This window comes from Camelus dromedarius, chromosome 11 (genome assembly GCF_036321535.1).
Source record: "Camelus dromedarius isolate mCamDro1 chromosome 11, mCamDro1.pat, whole genome shotgun sequence".
In the NCBI taxonomy this organism is placed as follows: Eukaryota; Metazoa; Chordata; class Mammalia; order Artiodactyla; family Camelidae; genus Camelus; species Camelus dromedarius.
The window spans coordinates 63157711-63179117 of record NC_087446.1 but is presented as its reverse complement, the minus strand read 5'-3'; the positions used below and the strand labels follow the sequence as shown (position 1 = coordinate 63179117).

General features: G+C 59.5%; 1 protein-coding gene across 1 annotated transcript in view; it reads left to right on the top strand.

Moving 5' to 3' along the window:
• LRP1 (LDL receptor related protein 1) overlaps nt 1-21407 on the top strand; it is a 76959-nt gene that overhangs the window by 34570 nt on the left and 20982 nt on the right. The window contains exons 18-43 of the mRNA XM_031463606.2: nt 148-264; nt 526-606; nt 2199-2366; nt 4834-5016; nt 5414-5614; nt 6742-6987; nt 7199-7396; nt 8556-8760; nt 8940-9104; nt 9660-9904; nt 10116-10247; nt 10532-10759; nt 11021-11195; nt 11289-11383; nt 11612-11761; nt 11856-11996; nt 12317-12451; nt 13953-14084; nt 14312-14446; nt 14626-14755; nt 14880-15006; nt 15351-15502; nt 15595-15719; nt 16016-16393; nt 17778-17967; nt 21197-21401. Coding sequence (XP_031319466.2) covers nt 148-264; nt 526-606; nt 2199-2366; nt 4834-5016; nt 5414-5614; nt 6742-6987; nt 7199-7396; nt 8556-8760; nt 8940-9104; nt 9660-9904; nt 10116-10247; nt 10532-10759; nt 11021-11195; nt 11289-11383; nt 11612-11761; nt 11856-11996; nt 12317-12451; nt 13953-14084; nt 14312-14446; nt 14626-14755; nt 14880-15006; nt 15351-15502; nt 15595-15719; nt 16016-16393; nt 17778-17967; nt 21197-21401 — 4439 coding nt within the window. The remainder of the gene's footprint in view (nt 1-147; nt 265-525; nt 607-2198; nt 2367-4833; nt 5017-5413; nt 5615-6741; nt 6988-7198; nt 7397-8555; nt 8761-8939; nt 9105-9659; nt 9905-10115; nt 10248-10531; nt 10760-11020; nt 11196-11288; nt 11384-11611; nt 11762-11855; nt 11997-12316; nt 12452-13952; nt 14085-14311; nt 14447-14625; nt 14756-14879; nt 15007-15350; nt 15503-15594; nt 15720-16015; nt 16394-17777; nt 17968-21196; nt 21402-21407) is intronic.

Sequence of the window (21407 nt, the reverse complement as noted above, 5' to 3'; positions counted from 1 at the left end):
CACATGGGTGGTTTTGAACAACATCTCTAAGGGAAATGGCTTTGAGACCCTTGGGAAGACTTCTGGAGAGGCAGAGAACAATAGGAAAGAAAATGGAGTTAAAGAGGGGACTCAACTATAAGCACTTATGCCCATCCCTGCCCCCAGCTCGCACCTGCCCACCCAACCAGTTCTCCTGCGCCAGTGGCCGCTGCATCCCCATCTCCTGGACGTGCGACCTGGACGATGACTGTGGGGACCGCTCCGACGAGTCAGCCTCATGTGGTGAGCGGGGCAGCAGGAAGGCCCGGCTGGCCCGGGGAGGGAGGGCCCATTAGAACGTACCCTGGGGCTTAAAAAGGATGCTCGGAGGGATGAGGGTTGAACAGGCAGGGTTTCAGGCCGAGGCACCACCGCTTAGCCTCCCCTCCCCAAACTGGCTGGGCTGGGCTGCCAGTTACAGAAGGGGCCCTGCGCCCACCCGCTCAGTGCTACGATGCTGTGTAGTCTTCAGGGCCCTACTCAGCTACTCTTTCTCCCTGACAGCCTACCCCACCTGCTTCCCCCTGACTCAGTTTACCTGCAACAACGGCAGATGCATCAACATCAACTGGAGGTGTGACAATGGTAAGAGCCTGTTCCCCTTCCCCTGCCCGGATGCCTAGGAAGCTGGAAACCACAGCCAGGCCCTGGGGGGGAGGTGAAAGGGTTTTAGAATCAGTTCACTGAATCCCTGCTGGGTTGGCTGGGGGCAGTGAGGACAAGCCAGAAACACTGGGGGAACCGAGATGGACCAAGAGGAGACCCCACCCATCGCCCGTCAGCTCCATTCCTCCCCGAGCAGGGCCTGAGATGCCCATCCTCTGGCAGAGGCTCTGGGGCCAGGGAGAAATGAGCAAATAGGGCCAGAGGGGCAGAGCAAAGACAGCCCAGTGCCCAACTCCCTTCTCCCTGCGAGCTCTGTCTCCTGGGGTCCTTGGTGCAACCTCCGGGCTCCGACTCCAGGCTCGGGAGCCCACCTTGCGGTCAGCCCTGGACCAGGTGATGTCATCCCAGAGCCACGGGGGCCGGTGGACCGTTGTGTGTGCACTGTCTCGGGGCTTTGGTTGTGTCTGGTGTGGTGTTGTGACGTGTTGCAGCAGTGGCTCGAGCCCTGGCTCTCGTGTGTGAGGATGTGTTGGGTCAGCGCCACGTTGCCCCTCATCTTTGCCGTGTCTTGTGTGCCAATGGCTGCCCTGGCGGTTTCTGTGTTTCAGAGAAGGATTGTGGGGACGGCTCTGACGAAAAGACCTGTCCTGAGCCTGCCGGTCAGTGCATAGAAGCACATGCACCATCACCCCTAGATCCCCAGCTGGCCTCGGGCCGCCTCCCAGGACCCCCGGGAGCTCCCCTCCCCAAACTCCTAGGATGTGAAGGAAAAGCAAAGAGAAAAGTGAGAGCAGAGAGCACAGAGGGAGAAAGAAAACAGCGGAAGGGAAACAGCGGAGATGGGGAGGAGATGACAGAGAAGTGGGGACAAGAACCACAAGACCTGATGCGGGAGAGCGTTAGAGACGCAGATCCAGCTGGAAAAGAGGCAGGAACACAACCCAAGGGGGACAGCCAAACCCGTCTTCTCAAGCGGCCTGGAACTGTGGAGGGAGGTCTGGTAGCCGCACCCACGAGGCCTAGAAAGCAGGACGTGCATTCGGTCACCTTCAGATGCCCTCCAGAAGCGCCCCGGCCTTCCCAGCTGCAGGCAGTGCCCCTCGTGAGCCGGGCACGCAGAGCACAGGCCAGTGATGCCCACGCTCAGGGCGGGGCCTAATGAAGCCCTTCCCTCCCCAGCAGAGAGGCATCACCTACACTCCACCCACCACTGTGTCTCCAAAACCAGAGAAATCCCTGCCTTTCCCCCAGAGCGAGCAGACCCCTGCTCCCACACCCTGCCAGACTGGGAAAGGAACGAGTCCTGTGCCCACCCCCAGCCTTCCGGGACTCAGGGACGGGCCCTCGGGGAGCCCACCCCGCCTCTCCCCGCCCCTACCACGCGGGCCATGGTGCATGCTGCAGTCTATGCAGTTTCTGTGTCTTTTCTGTTTGTTATTTTCTCAGCGGGAGGGTTGGGTGGGTGGAGGGTGGGAATAGGGAGGCGGGAGTGGGGGCCCCACGCTGGGGTCACAGAGAAGGCTGCTGCTTGCTGACCCTCCATCTCCTTTTCCCTTCTTCCTGCCCCCCAGACAATGACTGTGGGGACAACAGTGACGAGGCCGGCTGCAGCCACTCCTGCTCTAGCACCCAGTTCAAGTGCAACAGCGGGCGCTGCATCCCTGAGCACTGGACCTGTGACGGGGACAACGACTGCGGGGACTACAGCGATGAGACGCACGCCAACTGCACCAACCAGGGTGGGCGCCTGGGGCCCAGACCAGCCACCATCTGCCCGGCCTCCCCACTGCGTGTCGCCACCACCTGGGAGCCAAGATAACTCAGACGCGGCTCCTGTCCTTCAGGAGTTTTCAGTCCTGTGGGAGAGGGAGGCTGTCGACATGTCATTGTCACACGCTGTTAAGATCTCAGGCTTTGCAGCTGGGCGGCCTTGGGTTTGAGCTCCGGCTCCGCAGCTTACTATCTGGGTGGCCTTGAGCACGTTCCTTAATCTCTGTGGGCCCCTATGAGTTTCATCTGCAAAGCGGGGGTAACGGGGTAACGATAGCCCCAGCATCACCGCACGGATGTGGGGGTTCGGTGAGATCACGCAGGGAAAGCATGCAGCCCGTGTTTGGAAGCCGGTAGCTAGGAAAAGGCATGCTCAGGGTGGGAGGGGTGGGTGAGCACGACGGGGCCAGGGGAGAGAGGGGCTGTTATTTAAGGACACAGTCATACTGGACTAGGGCCCACCCTAATGACCTCGTTTTAAGTTAATCATCTGCAAAGAAAGACCTATTTCTAAATAAGGTCATAGTCACAGGTACTATGAGCTAGGACTTCAGCATCTTCTCAGAGAAGGCAAATCAACCTGTAGCAACTGGCAACTGATTTGAAGAGGTTTTAAAACACGGCAGAGCAAAATCTTTCTGCAGGCTTCATCTGGCCCCTGGACTGCCAGCTTACGACCTCGGCCTTGTAGGCCTCAGGTGCACATAGTGGGAGCAGTACTGATCACACTGAGTCCCCACCGTGGGCCCAGCACTGACAGGGAGGATGGGGAGGGTCGCTGAAGGCCCAGGAAACAGTAACCAAGTCTCAAGGGCCGTGCCTGAGAAGGGCCGAGTGAGTGGGACAGGTGGTAGAGCCTTGGGACGCTAGGAAAGGCCTGCGATGCGGCGAGGTATGATGAGCGCTCTGGGTGCTGGGCGACCTTGGACAAGCTGCTTCCTCTGAGCCTTAGCTTCCTTCTCTGTGGAGTGAGAGGGGGCGTGTGGGGGCCTGGCACATGGGAGCAGGGATGTCATGGTTGGTAGCAACTGTTAACTATAGCTGTGAGCCAGAACAGCCTGGCACCACTCAAGAGGAGGTAGGATTTGAACTGGGCCCTGATGAGGGATTGGGCTGTGGGTAAAAGGACAAGGAGGGTCTTCAGACAGGGTGGGGGTGGAGCCTGGAGAACCCAGCAGTAAGACTTAGAGGGTAAAACTGAGCACTCCTGCAGGGCCCAGTGGGGCTGGCCAGGGCCCCTTAGGCTGGAGGGGCCTGCAGGTAATGAGGCTATGCCCAGAGGGGGCAGGTTACAGCGGCAGCGAGAGCAGGCCCAGCCCTGGGGACCATGGAAGGATCTCAGAGCTGGACGGTGACAAGATGTAGGAAATCCTTTCGGAAGTCAATCCTGGAAGAGGATTAGATTGGAACGAGGTTCAGCAGCCCTGAGGAAGGAAAATCAGCTGAGAGGCTACTGCTGAAATCCAGGCACAAATGAGAGCATGGACTGTGTTCACGGCGGGGCGGTGACGAAGCGAGGCCTGTGCACAGTCACCTGTGCCTGCCAGATACTCCTTCTGCTCCTTCCCCAGCCTCCTGCGTCAGATCTCAACACAGCAGCCAGAGCCATCCTGTCAGATAGCTCCCCAGCCCCGCCCTCAGTGCTCCCTGTGTGCTCAGAGTCAAAGCCAAGACCCGCCCCACGCCTGCAGATCTCCCCCTGCCTCTCTGACCTGCATTCCTGCCACTCATCTCCTTCTTCACTCTGCTCCAGCTGTGCAGCTTTAAATATGCCCTGGGCATTTTTCAAATATGCCCTGCCTAGTCCTATCTCAGACACTGCACTAGCTGGTCCCTCTTCCCGGAATGCGCCTCCAGGTTAATCTCACAGCCCACGTCATTCAGGCGTCTGCTCAAACTTCTCTTGCTTAAGGGCCTTCCCTGACTGTCTTATCAAAAGTAGCATCTCATCCTCTGTGGCCTTGACCCGGCTTTGTTTGTGGCTTTGATAACTACCTGCAGTTCCACTCTGGGTTCGTGTGTCATGTCTTTGCTACTTCTCTTCCCGCCTAGAACTGCAGCTCCATGAGGGTGAGGAATTGGTCTTGTTCATGCTGGCGCTTGGAACAGTGCCTAGCACGCCAGAGGTGCTCAAGAAGTGTTTGTGGAGTGAATGAGGTGTGGGGCGTTTGAGCCTTGGCCCAGTGAATTGTTTATCCAACCCAGCTCTCGTGTGTGAAATAGGGAGATTAGACAAGATTCATTTCTGGAGTCCTACAGGGTGTAATAGCCCTGAGTTAGTGCTTTTGAGGAGTGTCAGCAGGACTCAGAGAAGTCTCTCTCCTTGCTTCAGCTCGTAGCACCGGGCAGGTATCGCAGCAGAGGGTTGGGAAGGTAGAGGTGTGGATGGCTGACACGGAGCCCCTAACGCCCTGCCCTCCACCTGCCCCCCTGCAGCCACAAGGCCTCCTGGCGGCTGCCACAGTGACGAGTTCCAGTGCCGGCTGGATGGTCTGTGCATCCCCCTGCGGTGGCGCTGTGACGGGGACACTGACTGCATGGACTCCAGCGATGAGAAGAGCTGTGAGGGAGTGACCCACGTCTGTGACCCCAATGTCAAGTTTGGCTGCAAGGACTCTGGTAAAAAGGACGATTGAAAGGAAACAACATGGACAGGAGGAGACCATATTGAGGGTGGGGCAGTGGCCAGGGAGACGGCACAGTGCTGTGGGGCATGGGGTGGGGACGTTGCGAGGCAAAAGGCTCGCAGAAGCTTGGGCCTGATGCACAGGGGCAGGTATGTAGGGGCCAGGCCTGCACTAAGGGCCCTGGGAACCAAAACCCTCACCGGAGTTGAATCTCAGCACCTCCTACAGATTCCTGCCTTCTTTATTGCCTGTGTAAATTTGACAGAAAAAGCCTCAAGGTTCCTAGTGGTCCCCAGGGCATTGCAGTCATGACCCGATCAAAGAAGCCCACTGGGTCTGGAAGGAAGGGCACAGAGAGCCTGACCCCTGGTGTTGTACCCATCCCTCAGCTCGGTGCATCAGCAAAGCGTGGGTGTGTGACGGCGACAGCGACTGCGAGGACAACTCAGACGAGGAGAACTGTGAGTCCCTGGCCTGCAGGCCACCCTCGCACCCCTGCGCCAACAACACCTCGGTCTGCCTGCCCCCCGACAAGCTGTGTGATGGCAACGATGACTGTGGAGACGGCTCGGATGAGGGAGAGCTCTGCGGTGAGGCCCGGGCTGGGGAGGGGCCTAGCCGAGACGCGGGCAGGGCGGCTGGGCACGGGGCCTGGGCAGGGCAGGGCACTGGAGCAGGACGGGCCCTGTGGGGAGAGGTCTGAGACTGGGAAAGGGCAGCTCTGGCTGCTGGGCAGGTAGTACCCAGAGCAACTGCCATCAACCCATGTCGATTTAGGACTCATCTTGGCAAGAGACTCGGCTCAGCGTGTCTGAGCATTGAACCCATAAGCAGCCCTGTGGGGCAGATACTAGTGTCCCCTCCATCCTAAACATGAGAAAACTGAGGCACAGAGAGGTTAAATAACTGGCCCAAGGTCACACAGCTGGTGGAGCACTGTGGAGACAGTGCAGTGCAGCCCCTCCCTGCAGGCACAGCCCCCTCACCCACAGCTGTACCCCAGAGCAGTGTGGAGCCGGTGTTCGAGATGAAAGCACAGGGCTGAGGGCTGATGTGGTCAGGGCAGGCTCCCCAGCCTGCAGCGTGAGTGAGGAGGTGGGGGGAGGAGGCTCTGCCCTCAGGATCAAAAGAATGGGGTTGGGGGGCCACATGGTGTGACTCAGGGCTGGGGAGCAGAGCAGAGCAGCCTTATCTCTCCCAAGCTAGGCAGAACGCTGGGCTCCTTGGAGGAGAGGAGTGGGAGACAAGGACCAGCCCCGAGAACTGCTGACGTGTCCTCAGTCTGGGCTGGCAGGCCCCAGGGTGTGTCAGACGACCCTGGGCAGGACATTCCGTACCACATCCCACCCCATTATCACCCACACATCAGAAGAAATTGAGATTCAGCCCTCCCAGAGAGAGGCAAAAAGCTGGGGTCCCCACAGTGGGCTCAGAAAGGGACAGGGATATAAGGCCAGAGAGAGGCGCAGCCAGTGATGCAGCAGTGCTCCTTGGGGAAAGAGAGGACTGGTCCCAGGTGGTGGGTGCCGGGGCCCCAGCCCTCGTCCCGAGGGAGCCTGGGAAGGAGTGAGACAGAGGAATGGAAAAGAAGGATGCCCTGGGCAGGGTGCCAGGGTTCTGTCTCAGGCACTCGGGACTTGGGGCCCAGCCAGGCCGTGGTCCTGCCTCCTTCCAGATCCTGCCCCTGATCCTGTCCCCTGCCCCTGCCCCCCCCCAGACCAGTGCTCCCTGAATAACGGTGGCTGCAGCCACAACTGCTCGGTGGCACCTGGAGAGGGCATCGTATGCTCATGCCCTCTGGGCATGGAGCTGGGGCCTGACAACCACACCTGCCAGATCCAGAGCTACTGTGCCAAGCACCTCAAGTGCAGCCAGAAGTGCGACCAGAACAAGTTTAGCGTGAAGTGCTCCTGCTACGAGGGCTGGGTGCTGGAGCCGGACGGCGAGAGCTGCCGCAGCCTGGGTGAGGCTCAGGGGGCGGTGGCTGGGCAGCGGGCAGGCAGGCCAGGGCAGGCCCCTGAGCTGCAGTGGGCCGGGCTTGGGCGGCGAAATGCCAGAGGCCGAGGTTTCCATCCAGGCCCGGTGCCAGGGCCCACAGAGACCCTGCCTGCTCCTGGACGGGGCGGCTCGGGGCAACAGGCCCCCTGTGACCCCCCTATCACACCTCTCCCCAGACCCTTTCAAGCCATTTATCATCTTCTCCAACCGCCATGAGATCCGGCGCATTGACCTTCACAAAGGGGACTATAGCGTCCTGGTACCCGGCCTGCGCAACACCATCGCCCTGGACTTCCACCTCAGCCAGAGCGCCCTCTACTGGACTGACGTGGTGGAGGACAAGATCTACCGCGGGAAGCTGCTGGACAACGGAGGTGACTGCTGCCCACCGGCCCACAGGGGCTGACGCGGGGTGGAGTGCACCCACCTGCCAGACCGCACGTGGGTGCTCAGAACCACGGGGCCAGATGCAGGCTGCCCGGAGCAGTGGCCCTTAGCTCCCCTGTCCCCCATACTCTTGTAAATTGGGTTAGATTTTGCTGTTGGTCTCAGCGCCTGACGCCCCATAATTATCGTCGGCAGAGCTGCCAGCCTGATAATTAACAAAATGATCAGCCTTTCTTTGGAGTGGCCAGAATTGCAGGCTTGCAAGAAAAAAGCCATTTAGGGGGTGGGATACCTGATCTCTGCCTTCTGTCCCAAGGTAGCCTGACCCATCACAGACTTACTACAGTAATAGCATTCATTCCTGAGTGCCTGCCCCACACACTGGTCCCTGTGGAGACAGCAAGGAGCAAAACTGACCCAAATACCTCCCCTCATGGAGCTTCCGAGCCAGTGGGAACATCAGATATAAACACAGCAAATGAGTACACGGACTGAGAGCGGGCAGTGGTGTGGATAAAGCGGAAGGGGGTAAGGTGGGGAGGGAGAGCGGGGGAGACATTTAAATGGTCTGGATGGTCCAGGAAGGCCCCCTGAGAAGCTGACATCTGAGCAAAGACTTGAAAGAAGCACATCTTACTAGAGGAGCTGGTATTGCCTGTAACAGAGAAAACCTGGAACCATCTCAAATGTCCATCAACAAGGGGATGGCTAAGTGACGATGTTCACACAATGTAACAGTTTCTAAAATAATGAGGTCCGTACATATTTATGACCATAGGAAAATCTCCACTACCGTTTGTGGAGTGACTTCTAAAAAGTTCTATCTGCCTCATATTGCATCTAGGTCTGTCCCGCAAAGTCTCCACCCTCAGCCCTGACCTCCTCCCAGGGATTAGCCCTTCAGAGAGTTGCAAGCAGAAAATAGTTGCCACTTCCCCTTCTCCAGGGTTCTGGAAGCCAGGCTTCTACCTGACCTCTTGGTGCAGGGGGCCTATGTGAGGAAAGTGGGGGTTCTAGGAATGCCAGCTGAATCTGGGGCACCAGAGATATTGGCAGAGGTGTCCAGGTTGAGGGTGGGTCATCCAGGGATATCGTGAGTTCACCCACTCCAGGTGATTCTAACCTCCCATGACCTCTCTTCTGCAGCCCTGACCAGTTTCGAGGTGGTGATTCAGTACGGCCTGGCCACACCCGAGGGCCTGGCTGTAGACTGGATTGCAGGCAACATCTACTGGGTGGAGAGTAACCTGGACCAGATTGAGGTGGCCAAGCTGGATGGGACCCTTCGGACCACCCTGCTGGCCGGTGACATTGAGCACCCAAGGGCGATTGCACTGGATCCCCGAGATGGGTGAGCACCCTGCCCAGCCCTATTCTGGCCCCATGGTCCCCCAAAGCCTTGTTCAGCCAGGCCAGGCACATCTGTCTCCTTAATGTTATTTGCCCGCTCTGCCCTTCACCAAGAATTCTACTGTAGCCCCTCCCCCGGGCCCCAATCTTGGCCCTCCTGACCCCCTCCCCACTCCCCAGGATCCTGTTTTGGACAGACTGGGATGCCAGCCTACCCCGCATCGAGGCAGCCTCCATGAGTGGGGCCGGGCGCCGCACCATCCACCGGGAGACGGGCTCCGGGGGCTGGCCCAATGGGCTCACTGTGGACTACCTGGAGAAGCGCATCCTCTGGATTGATGCCAGGTCAGCGATCGGCACTGCCCCAGGGGCCTCCATCCTCCCTCCCCTGCCCCTCAGGGACAGGGTGGGGCCAGGGTCCCAGGCCCTGGCGGCCATGAGGGTGGGGACAAGGCCCAGGGGAGCTGGAGCCAGAACCACGGAAGGGCTGTGCCCAGGAAGAGGACGAGTGAGGGGAGAGGCCGAGCTGGGGAAGCAGTGCTGATAGAAGGTGGGGGCAGGGCTGCCTTTTGCACAGGAGTGCCCGGCTGAGGGCTCAGGCACACATCTGTGTGCTCTTCTCGGGGCTGTCTGCCCAGAGGAAGGGGAGACGTTTTCCAGCTGATGTTCCCAAAGGGGGTGCCTTTTTCTAACCTTCACCACAGCCCTGTGTGCTAACAGCTGCCCTGAGGAGAAGTGAGATGAAAGACTCAGGGTATGGGAATTGGAGTCAGAGCTGGGGGGGGGTCTCACTCCAGGGGGTGCTGTGGGCCAGGGCCTGGAAGGTGGGGGCCCTGGGCTACGTGCCCTGAGGGCTGAGGTCCCTGCCAGCTCCTCACCCTGCCCCGACCACACTCTCAGGTCAGACGCCATTTACTCAGCCCGTTACGACGGCTCCGGTCACATGGAGGTGCTTCGGGGACACGAGTTCCTGTCGCACCCGTTTGCAGTGACACTGTACGGCGGCGAGGTGTACTGGACGGACTGGCGGACAAACACACTGGCCAAGGCCAACAAGTGGACCGGCCACAACGTCACCGTGGTACAGAGGACCAATACCCAGCCCTTCGACCTGCAGGTGTACCACCCCTCCCGGCAGCCCACGGGTAAGGGGCCAGAAGGGAGCCAGCAGCCTCTGTGGAAGCCTTCGGGAGAGGAGGGGGTCTGCACTGGGACGGCAGGGCTGGGCCAGCCTGCTGACAGAGGAGGGTCTGGCAGCAGGTGATGCTGGAGCAGGAAGGGGTGAAGAGGGAGTGGGCCAGGTGCACAAGGCCAGGTACCACTGGACCACCTTGCTTTTCCTCCCCCTACCCCCAGCTCCCAACCCCTGTGAGGCCAATGGGGGCCGGGGCCCCTGCTCCCACCTGTGTCTCATCAACTACAACAGGACCGTGTCCTGCGCCTGCCCGCACCTCATGAAGCTCCGCAAGGACAACACCACCTGCTATGGTAGGAGCAGCCCCGCTCCTCAGAGCTGGGGCCAAGCCGAGGCTGAGGGGGAGAGCCAGGCCCCCGAGCCCCAGGCTGTAAGTGCAGGCAGACAGCCCCAGCTGGGAGGGGCCTGGCGGGAGAGGCCCCAGAGGCGGCCTGCATATGAAGAGGCTGGCTCCCCAGCAGGGGGCGGCCTCCCTGATGACCAAGGGCCCGCAGCGAACAGAAGGAACCAGGAGAATCCGGGGGGTGGGAAGCGCGCAGGCAGGGGCTGCCCTCAGTGACTTGCCCCGTGCCCACAGAGTTTAAGAAGTTCCTGCTGTACGCACGTCAGATGGAGATCCGGGGTGTGGACCTGGACGCCCCCTACTACAACTACATCATCTCCTTCACGGTGCCCGACATCGATAACGTCACGGTGCTAGACTACGACGCCCGCGAGCAGCGCGTTTACTGGTCGGACGTGCGGACACAGGCGATCAAGCGGGCCTTCATCAACGGCACGGGCGTGGAGACCGTCGTCTCTGCAGGTTCTGCCCTGGCGCTGGACCCCTGTCCACCCCTGGGCGTGGGAGCCCCCCACCCAGCCCTTGCTCTCCGCCCTGGTCCCAGCCCCCACCCCCAGGTCCCCTTGGTCCTGACACTCCTTCTCCAAATCCTTTTCCCTCTCAGTGCTCCAGTCCTGGCTTCCTGATCCCTGTTCCCCCGGAAACCAGGTCGGCCCCCTCCCCTCGAGCCTCCTGACCTATGTCCTGCAAACACTCAGGCACGACTCCCCACTCTGCTCCTAGACTTGCCAAATGCCCACGGGCTGGCTGTCGACTGGGTGTCCCGAAACCTGTTCTGGACAAGCTATGACACCAACAAGAAGCAGATCAACGTGGCCCGGTTGGATGGCTCCTTCAAGAATGCGGTGGTGCAGGGCTTGGAGCAGCCGCACGGCCTGGTTGTCCACCCCCTGCGCGGGTCGGTCCAGGGCCCAGGGTTGGGGGGTGTGGGGTATGGGGTGGGGAGGAAGAGGACTCTGACGTTCCCCCCACCCCCCCCCGGCACCCCCAGGAAGCTCTACTGGACCGATGGGGACAACATCAGCATGGCTAACATGGACGGCAGCAACCGCACCCTGCTCTTCAGTGGCCAGAGGGGCCCTGTGGGTACGAGCTCGCCCTGCTGCCTTGCTGCCCTCCCCTAGCTCCTCGGCCAGGAGGTGGTCTCAGGGCCCCCCCAGTTGCCCCTCCATCTCCCCGAGCCCCCAGCTTCGTGCTTGTTCTCACCCCCCCCCCATACCGCACACCCTTCACACACACTCTGTGCCCATCCCCGGGGGTGAGAGCCCCAGCCCTGGTGCCAGGCTCTCTGGCAGTAACACTCCCCTCTTCCAGGCCTGGCTATCGACTTCCCTGAAAGCAAACTCTACTGGATCAGCTCCAGGAACCACACCATCAACCGCTGCAACCTGGATGGGAGCGGGCTGGAGGTCATTGACACCATGCGGAGCCAGCTGGGCAAGGCCACTGCCCTGGCCATCATGGGTGAGAGCAGGGGCAGGAGCAGAGCAGGTGGGGAGACAGGGCTGGCCTGGGGGTGGGGACTTCCCCAGGGTCTCATCCCCTCCTGCTGCCCCAGGGGACAAGCTGTGGTGGGCAGATCAGGTGTCAGAGAAGATGGGCACGTGCAACAAGGCTGATGGCTCGGGGTCTGTGGTCCTGCGGAACAGCACCACCCTAGTGATGCACATGAAGGTCTATGATGAGAGCATCCAGCTGGGTAAGGCGGGGCGAGGGACGGGGGCAGTGGGATGGGGGTCAGAAAGGACAGGACTGTGGCCAGGAGGAGCTGCAGGAACCCCCGGGCACATGAGCAAATGGGAATGAAAACGGGTTGGCTCTGTCACCACCCAAGGGGCTCCTCTTTTGCAAGGGCCAGGGGCCCTGCAGGACAGAAGACCTAAGAGCTGGGTTGGGTGGTGACCCCCACAAGGTCCAGGGTAAAGGAGTGACCATCCTGTCCCTGAGCAGCACAAGTCTGACACTGAGGTCCTGAGGAGGGTCTCTAACCCTTTCTCTCTGCCTTCCACCCGCCTCCAGACCACGAGGGCACCAACCCCTGTAGCGTCAACAATGGCGACTGCTCCCAGCTCTGCCTGCCCACGTCGGAGTCCACCCGCTCCTGCATGTGCACAGCCGGCTACAGCCTCCGGAGTGGCCAGCAAGCCTGCGAGGGTCAGTGCCCCACCTCTCCTCCCCACCTGTCCCTGGTCCCCAACCCCGACCCATCCTTCTCTGCGGCCCACCTTCCTCTTCACCTGGGCAATAGGACTGCATTCATCGTGTATTAAGTGCCTTTCAGGTTAGATGCTGGGTGCCACTGGGGAAGCCAGGGGGCGGAAGTCCCTGTCCCTGTGCTCTGCAGCCTCAACCAGAAGGGGAGGCCAACATGGAGTAGCTCTGGTTTTCAGTAAGATTTTACAGAAACAGATGTCAGAGGGGGCGCCAGGGCCAGCTTCATGCAGGAGGTATGCTGTGAGCTGGGTTTTGTAGGGCACATAGGATTTGAGTGTGTGGTATGAAGGAAAAGGGACGATATGCCAGGCAAGAGGTCAAGCAATAGGAGGGTGTGTGCAGGGCCCTGAGGTGCCAACCCGAGTGGCGGGCAGCGTGCTGGGAAGTCATGGGGGAGGCTGTGGGGGAGGGCGGGGTTCCCACGGGTGCTCAACCAGGAGCGGCAGAAGGCGGTGTTTGGGGCAGATTCACCTGGCGGCAGAGAGCCGGCTGAGTGGAGGAGGGAGAAACCAAGGCAGTTAGACCAGTCAGGAGGCTCTTAGCGTAGCTAATCCCAGTACTGGGAGATGCGGCCTAGGCTGGGGTTTAGCAGCTGCGCTGAAGAGAAGGGATGAAACTCAGACATTTCACAAGAACTTGATGACTGATTTACGAGCTTGCCCCAGGACAGCATTTCCCAAAGTGCACTCCTGGGAACATCCCTCTTTGATGTGGTAGATGTTACAGAAAGAAACACTGGGTTGAACAAAGTTTAAGTGGTTTTTTGCTGCGGAAATTCTCAGAGCCTTGAATATGTTCATCTGCACTGAGAATTTTTCAAGGGAAGATTCTAGTGTTTGGGGTCTCCCCATACTCACTCAACTCAGGGAGCCTGAGCAACCAGGGCCCATTTGGGGATTCGTTTGGGGACTTGCTGTCTGAAGGGATAAAGGCAAGGGAGGGTTCTGGGGTGCACGGAGAGTGGGCCCTCATAAGAAATGGGAAAGTGGGAAGGGGACTGGCTCAGGAGTGAGGTGTTGGAGACAAGGCTGTGGCACAGACCAGAAGGGTGAGGACAAAGAGGTAGCTAAGGTGGAAATCTAGACTTGGGCGTCATTCAGTGCTTTTGTCTTGTCTGAGCCTCCCCAGATTCTTTCTAAGGCCTTTGGGGATGCCGGGTTGGGTGGAGTGAGGCTGGACTGGAGGGCAGAGGGTGGAGAGAAAGCTGGGTCTCTGCTGCCCTCTCGTGGTGGCTGGGGGTATCGCAGGTGGAGAGCTGTGCGCTCCTGTTCCCACCTGCAGCCAGGTGACCTCCCTGCCCAGGCCCCAGGCTGGGGTGTGTGTGTGGGTTGTGGGGGGGGTATGACGGCTGGGAGGAGACATCAGGAGGGTTGGAAGGTGACAGAAGCCAAGCTTAAGAGGTGTCCGCAAGGCCAGTGCTGAAAGTGTCCCTGTGTTTCAGGTGTGGGCTCCTTTCTCCTGTACTCTGTGCACGAGGGAATCCGGGGAATCCCCTTGGATCCCAATGACAAGTCAGACGCCTTGGTCCCAGTGTCAGGGACCTCCCTGGCTGTCGGCATCGACTTCCACGCTGGTGAGCCATTTGGTGGCAGGAGGAAGTGGGACATGACCTTCAGGGTGGTTTGCTCTGGGAGTCCAGTGGGAAGCTGCCTGACCACAGCTGCTCCTTCCCTGCTATCTCCCCTTCCAAGCCCCTGGATCCCCCAGCTCTCGGTCGCCTCTATCCTGACCCCCTTGTGCTTTTGACCCCCTCCCCACCCTCTCTCTGTCTTATCCCCATGTTGGCTTTGCCACCTCCAGAAAATGACACCATTTACTGGGTGGACATGGGCCTAAGCACCATCAGCCGGGCTAAGCGAGACCAGACGTGGCGCGAGGATGTGGTGACCAATGGCATTGGCCGTGTGGAGGGCATCGCAGTGGACTGGATCGCAGGTGAGCTGTGGGAGGGCTGCAGAGCTGCAGGTGAGGCAGGCAGAGGGCTGGGGAAGTGGGGTCTGAGGAAAAAGGGTAGGCAGGAATGGCTGGGGAGAGGCAAGGGCGTGGGGGGCTGGGAAGGAATCAGGTACACACCTGTCCACCTGAGCCCCCAACCCCCCCTACTCCTTCTTCAGGCAACATCTACTGGACAGACCAGGGCTTTGACGTCATCGAGGTCGCCCGGCTCAATGGCTCTTTCCGCTATGTGGTCATCTCCCAGGGTCTGGACAAACCCCGGGCTATCACTGTTCACCCAGAGAAGGGGTAAGGAGCTGGACAGGCTGGCCAATCCCCACTCCTGGCTCTGGTCTGGCCCGGTCCCTCGGCCACAGGCCCCCTGTCCTCCATGTTCTGGGGACCGACCCCCTCTTCCGACTCCACCCCACAGGTACTTGTTCTGGACTGAATGGGGCCAGTATCCACGTATTGAGAGGTCTCGGCTCGATGGCACCGAGCGCGTGGTGCTGGTTAACGTCAGCATCAGCTGGCCCAACGGCATCTCGGTGGACTATCAGGTTTGGACACAGTCTCTCAGCCCTGGGTCTGATGGGGTGGACCCTGTGCTGTGGACAGATGCTCCCTTACCCTGTTCCCCATTGAATCTCTCTATCATGAGGCTCTGTTGGGGGATAGCATGGACTCAGGGAGTCATGGGGTCTCCTGGCCAAGCCCCCCGCAGAGTAGGGCTCCTGCCACCCCAGAGGTGACAGGGGTCACTCAGAAGTGGGGACTGCAGGGATGCCTAGAGGTCAGCAGGTCAGAGGGCAGGAGGATGTGGAGGAAGGAAGGGAAAGACGTGAGAGGCAGGAGTGAGTGGGACGTGGGGGCTGGAGGTGAGGTGGGCGCCTCTGGCCCACAGGATGGGAAGTTGTACTGGTGCGATGCCCGGACGGACAAGATCGAGCGGATCGACCTGGAGACGGGCGAGGACCGCGAGGTGGTTCTGTCCAGCAACAACATGGACATGTTCTCAGTGTCCGTCTTTGAGGAGTTCATCTACTGGAGTGACAGGTGGGCCTTCTCCCCCGGCCTTCTCTTGGGTCATCTGTTCCCTCCCTGCTGGCCCCGACTGACGTCCTACTCATGGCCCTTCCCTCCCCAAGGACTCACGCCAACGGCTCCATCAAGCGTGGGAGCAAGGACAACGCCACAGACTCTGTGCCCCTGCGGACAGGCATCGGCGTGCAGCTCAAAGACATCAAAGTCTTCAACCGAGACCGGCAGAAAGGTGAGGCTGCGGCTCTGGGCTGGGCAGGAGAGGCCAGAGGGCACCGCCTTGGGGGGCCAGAGTGAGAGGGGCTGGGAGACAAGTTAGACCCGCTTCCAGCATCCCAGAGACCCTGGGGTGGCGAAGAGAGACTGGGGAGTTGAGCACAGGGGCCTGGAGGGTAGTCTGAACTGAGGGCACCAAGGCAGAGCTGGGCACCAACCAGAGCTTCCACCTCAGCGGAGATGACAGAGGCACCAAGGCAGGCCCTGCCCTCTGTAACCTCCGCCTTCCCCGTGCCCCCACTCCTACCCCAGGCACCAACGTGTGTGCGGTGGCCAACGGCGGGTGCCAGCAGCTGTGCCTGTACCGGGGCGGCGGGCAGCGGGCCTGCGCCTGCGCCCACGGGATGCTGGCTGAAGACGGGGCGTCGTGCCGCGAGTACGCGGGCTACCTGCTCTACTCCGAGCGCACCATCCTCAAAAGCATCCACCTGTCCGATGAGCGCAACCTTAACGCGCCAGTGCAGCCCTTCGAGGACCCCGAGCACATGAAGAACGTCATCGCTCTGGCCTTCGATTACCGCGCAGGCACCTCCCCGGGCACCCCCAACCGCATCTTCTTCAGCGACATCCACTTTGGGAACATCCAGCAGATCAATGACGATGGCTCGGGCAGGACCACCATTGTGGAGAGTGAGCCCAGACTCCTGTTCTTCCCAGGGAGCTGTGGGGAGAGGGGAGGAGGGGGCGGTCAGCACAGACTCAGGGCAGAGAAGCTGCAGGCACCAGCCAGCCCAGTCCTGCCCCAGATCTGAGTCCCACTTGCCTCGGCGACCCTGACAAGCGGCCGGCGAATCACACTACACCCACTGTAGTTCCTTGACAGTTTCTTCTCCGCTGGAGTCAGAGCTGGCCCCCTCTAGCGCTTGTTCTGCCCCCGGGCTGCACAGAACAAGCGAAGCTTCCTCTGTGTCTGGTGCTCCCAGCGCAGTCTGCACAGACAGGGCGGGCTCAACCCCAGACACAGGATGTCAGCCACTTGGGCAAGTTTTCTGTGCTCTCCAAGCCTCAGATTTCTCGTCTGTGTAAAGGGACAGGATCACCTGCCACAGTGGGTGGGAAGGTTGGCTCAGCCCAGGATGCATCTTGTGTTCCGTGGAAGGTGGTGGCTGTGAGAGCTGTCATCCTGGGACAGCCTTTCAGCTCTTTGAAAACTGCTATTTTGTGCCACCAGTTTTCTCTTCTCTGGTCTGGATGCCCCTGGGTCCTTTGCCTCGTTCATTTGTTCATGTATTCATTGCTTCTGTCCATTAAGAACTGCCAGGCATGGAACTAGGTGCTGGGTACACAGTGGTGATAAAAACAGACCTGTCCTTCAACCTCCTTGGCCATTTTCTGCTCCACAGAGTCCAGTCCACATGTCTGTCTAAAAATGTAGGGTCCAAAGCTAAACTTGATACTCTGTAATCGTGGTTTGATCAGGAGAGACCAGCAGAAGTGTCCTTCAGGCTATTGTTCAGGCTACAATACTTCTATTAATGCTGGCTTCTGGCAGCCACATCACCAGACAGCTTGAAGCCACCGAAACCTCTGAGTCTTTAAACTACTGCTCGGCTGCATCTCTCTCATCGTGTACTTAGTTCTTTAACCAGAGTTTAAAATGTCTACAGGACAACCCAGTTCAGGGTCTTTTTAGGTAGGAAACTCCCCAGTACAGCCCACGTGGGATCTGATTTACTGAAATCCAGTTTGCACCCAACTTGGCAGAACTCTAGCTCCAGGGAAGTGTGACCACAGCATAAGGCCAAGTCTACCCAGCGGTGGGGAGACACAGGAAGAAGGATTGGGGGATTGACCATGGATCATTTGGGTGGGATATAGGGGGTACAGGAAGGATTGGGGGCACGGAGAGCTGCACCCCCCCCCCACATGCTTCCCAGATCCCACACTTCCCGTCCAGCTCCACGTATGCCAGGGGGGTGGGTGCCCCAGGCCATGCCCTTATTTCCTGCCCAGGTTGCCCCTTTGCTCTGCTCTCTGGCCCCATCCTGACCCATCACTGCTTCTCTCCTCGCAGACGTGGGCTCTGTGGAAGGCCTGGCCTATCACCGTGGCTGGGACACTCTCTACTGGACAAGCTATACAACTTCCACCATCACTCGCCACACAGTGGACCAGACCCGCCCAGGGGCCTTCGAGCGTGAGACAGTCATCACCATGTCTGGAGACGACCACCCACGGGCTTTTGTGCTGGACGAGTGCCAGAAGTGAGCTGTAGGCCCAGGGCATGGGGAGGGGTGGGCCACAGGCCGGCAGAAACTGCCCCTGGGCAGAGCCAGGCAGGGGATGCAGGAACAAAAAAGGCTGACACTAACCTGAGTTCAGCCACTTCCTTGCTGTGTGACCTTGGAGCATTTGCATGACCTCTCTGAGCTTCAGTTTCCTCATCTGTAATAGGAGGACAATAACATTTCAGGTGCCTTATCAAGGGGAGGATGAGGGGGCTGTGGAGGATACACTGGCTTGGTAATTAATTGATTTATTCATCAGAGAACTGTGTTCAAGGCACATAATAGGTTCTCTACGTCTGGGATTCCAAGATTTAGGCAGATTGTTCACTGAATATCTGTTGTGTGGAAGCCTTGAATGGGTGCATTTAAGCCACCTAGCTGGGAAGAGAAATCACTGGTGGGAAACACTGATGTTGGCAAGGCTGGATGCGATGACCAAGAGGCATCATGGGGGTGGTAGACTGGCACAAGGCCTGGAAGGAAAGGCCAAGGAAGGGCAGCCCAGACAGGGCAGAGCTTCGAGCAAGAGCCAGAGGAGGGAGGGCTCCAAGCAGGGAAGGATGTGAGGGGCCTGCCCCACACCCAGCCCAATCACGGGGCTCCCATGGGTGGGGCAGGCCTGAGGACGCCCAGGAGACTGGGCTCAGGGTTGCAAAGGGAGAATTTGGGAGGAAACCACCCTGGGGTGGTGCACACCCCCGGCCTCCAGCCGCTCTGCTCTCCTGCACGGGCAGCCCCCTGACTCAACTAGTGGGCCTCTAGCGAACCCCCCACCCTCACCTTAGCGCTCCTGGCCCACACGCCAGCAAAATGTTTTCTCTTGGATTCAGCAGCGCTTGGAATGTTTTCCCAAAGCTTTACTAGGAAACTAAGGGACAAACAAAACCCAAAAGCAGCTACTTAGAAACAGTGAGTGCTCTGAACCCGGATTCCTTACCCTGAGGTAACTAATGTGCGGCCCCAGCCTGGCCCGCCTGACCAGCTTGAGGGCCCTGCACTCCCTTCCTGCCTCAGTGCCGCCTCAGTCCCGCCCCACATGTACACAGCTTATGACAGAGATCCTGTCTTCCCGCCGTGACCCTCAGTGACTTCAGCTGCCTAGTGCTGGCCTCAGGGCCTGACCTTCGTGGGCCTGGAGCCTCTATGGAGGGGCCACACTCTGGGCCCCTTTGCCGGCCTCCCAGCAAGTTCACGTTCCCTGCCTCGATTCAGAGGCGACAGAGCATGGCAGCTTCAGAAGGCCCTCCCAGCTGCCCTCCAGGTTCCTTTGCTCTGAGCCCAGGAGATTCAGTCCTTCGCTTAGCAAATGGCTTTCGAGAAGCAGTGATGTGCTGAGGATCCAGTGGGGAGAAAGACACATTGGATTCCAGCCCTGATGAGGCTGCAGGGAGCTTCATGAGTGTGTGAGGAGGACCTGACCCAGGCTGGAGGTCAGGGAATGTGCCCTGAGCCAGGTCTGGAGGAGACAGAGTGAAGTGAAGCCGGGCATGGTACCAGAAAAAGAGCTGAACTGTCTGGGAGAGGCTCTCCCTTGGCCAGAAGGAGCAAGTGCTTTGGAGGATGGGGGAGGAGCCAGTGTGGACCCAGTGGAAGAGTCAGGGGCCTCCAGGTGGCCGGGTTAGAAAGCCACGGCAGTCCTGGGTGCTGACTGCCTACCTCTCAGGAAAGGCTCTCCTCCCCACCCTTCCCCACGGCTCAACTTGGAATCCACGGTGACGGCATGGATCGTTCTGCCTACTGCAGCAGTTTGTCACAATAAGAGGAAAGCCACTTCCCACCACGGAGTGAGCGGGCTATAGCTGGGTGTGGGCGTCCCTAATCGGGCACCGACAGGCACGGAAGACAACGCTAGCAGCTGCCCTGGGACCCCCATTTTGTCCTGTGGAGGCCGGAGGGAGATGCCTCCATCCACTCCCATCCTGATTCCCAGCACCATCCAGAATGCCGCCTCTTCCCGGATGGGGCCTTTAAAACCAGAGCCTCATCCTCACAGGCTTGGGAGCAGCCAGCCCCTCCTGGACAGGAGGGGAGCATCCTTCTCCTACCTGAGAATAGTGGCAGGATGGAGAGACTGGGGGAGGAGAGGTGTTAAAAAGAATGAGACCTGGAGAGGTTTGAGGAGACAAGTCCAGCAGCGGTGGCGAGGACAGCTCTGGCCAGAACAGCAGAGGGGGCAGGGCATGGAGGCCCGGGGCCGGGAGGCAGAGGGCACGTCCTGTGAGGGAACGGAAAAGCGGATCTGGCTCTGGTGTGGCACAGTGCTTCTCAAACTCCAGGATGGGGAGCAATGGAAAGTCTGGTTCCCTGGCCCCACCCCACCCTAACTGTGTGTAAATCTCTGGGACCGGGGACCCAGGAATCACCATCCAATGCGGGTGGTCTGAGGACCACACTCACACCCAGTGTAGTGCTCGACTAGCCCTGAGGCCTTCCACGCCCATCTCTGGGGCCCCTCTGCCCTCCAAGAGGAGCGCAGCGTGGCTGGCCGTTCCCACTCCTTTACTGAGAGGGAGCCGAGACTCAGAGGGGCCAAGAGGCTGGTTCAAGGTCAGAGTTAGTAGGGGGCGGATCTGGGGCTCAGATCCCAAATATGCAAGGGCCTTAAATTACGGTGAAGGCAATTCTCGGGAACTTGATGGTAGGATCCATGCACCCCCAGGACCTAGGACACACTGGACATTAAGCAAGGGTTTCCTAGGTGCCAGGAGAAGAGAGCAGTTAAGAATAAAATCATAGAAAATCCTCATGTCACAGGAACGGCTGTCATTTCATTCTCAGACCGCTCTAGGGGGCAGGTGGTATGGTTTTACCCCTGTTTCATAGAGCGGGAAACTGAGCCACAGAGGGGTTACGTGACTTGCTAAGGTTCCTAGCCAGTCAGTGATGGATCCAGGGCCGGAGGCCCAGTGCCTGACTCTCTTTGCTACACTCAGTGAACGCAGATGGCTGCTTCAGACACTGAGAAACGCTTGTGCACATGCACACACACACACCAGACACACACACACACACACACACACGGGCTGTGTGGCAGCCTTTCCAGGGCTGTGTTGGCCTTGGCGGCTCTGCAGTTGCCTGTGGTGCTGGGGTCTGGTTCACACCCTGGCCGACCCCTAGGTCTGGTCATTGCGCACCCTGGCCTGAGCCCTCCTCAGAGGACTCCCTGGCTTTGGGTCCTGATTTCCGGGGCCCTCTCCTCCCCCAGCCTGATGTTCTGGACCAACTGGAACGAGCAGCACCCCAGCATCATGCGAGCAGCCCTGTCGGGAGCCAACGTCCTGACCCTCATCGAGAAGGACATCCGCACCCCCAACGGCCTGGCCATCGACCACCGTGCCGAGAAGCTCTACTTCTCCGACGCCACCCTGGACAAGATCGAGCGGTGCGAGTATGACGGCTCCCATCGCTATGTGAGT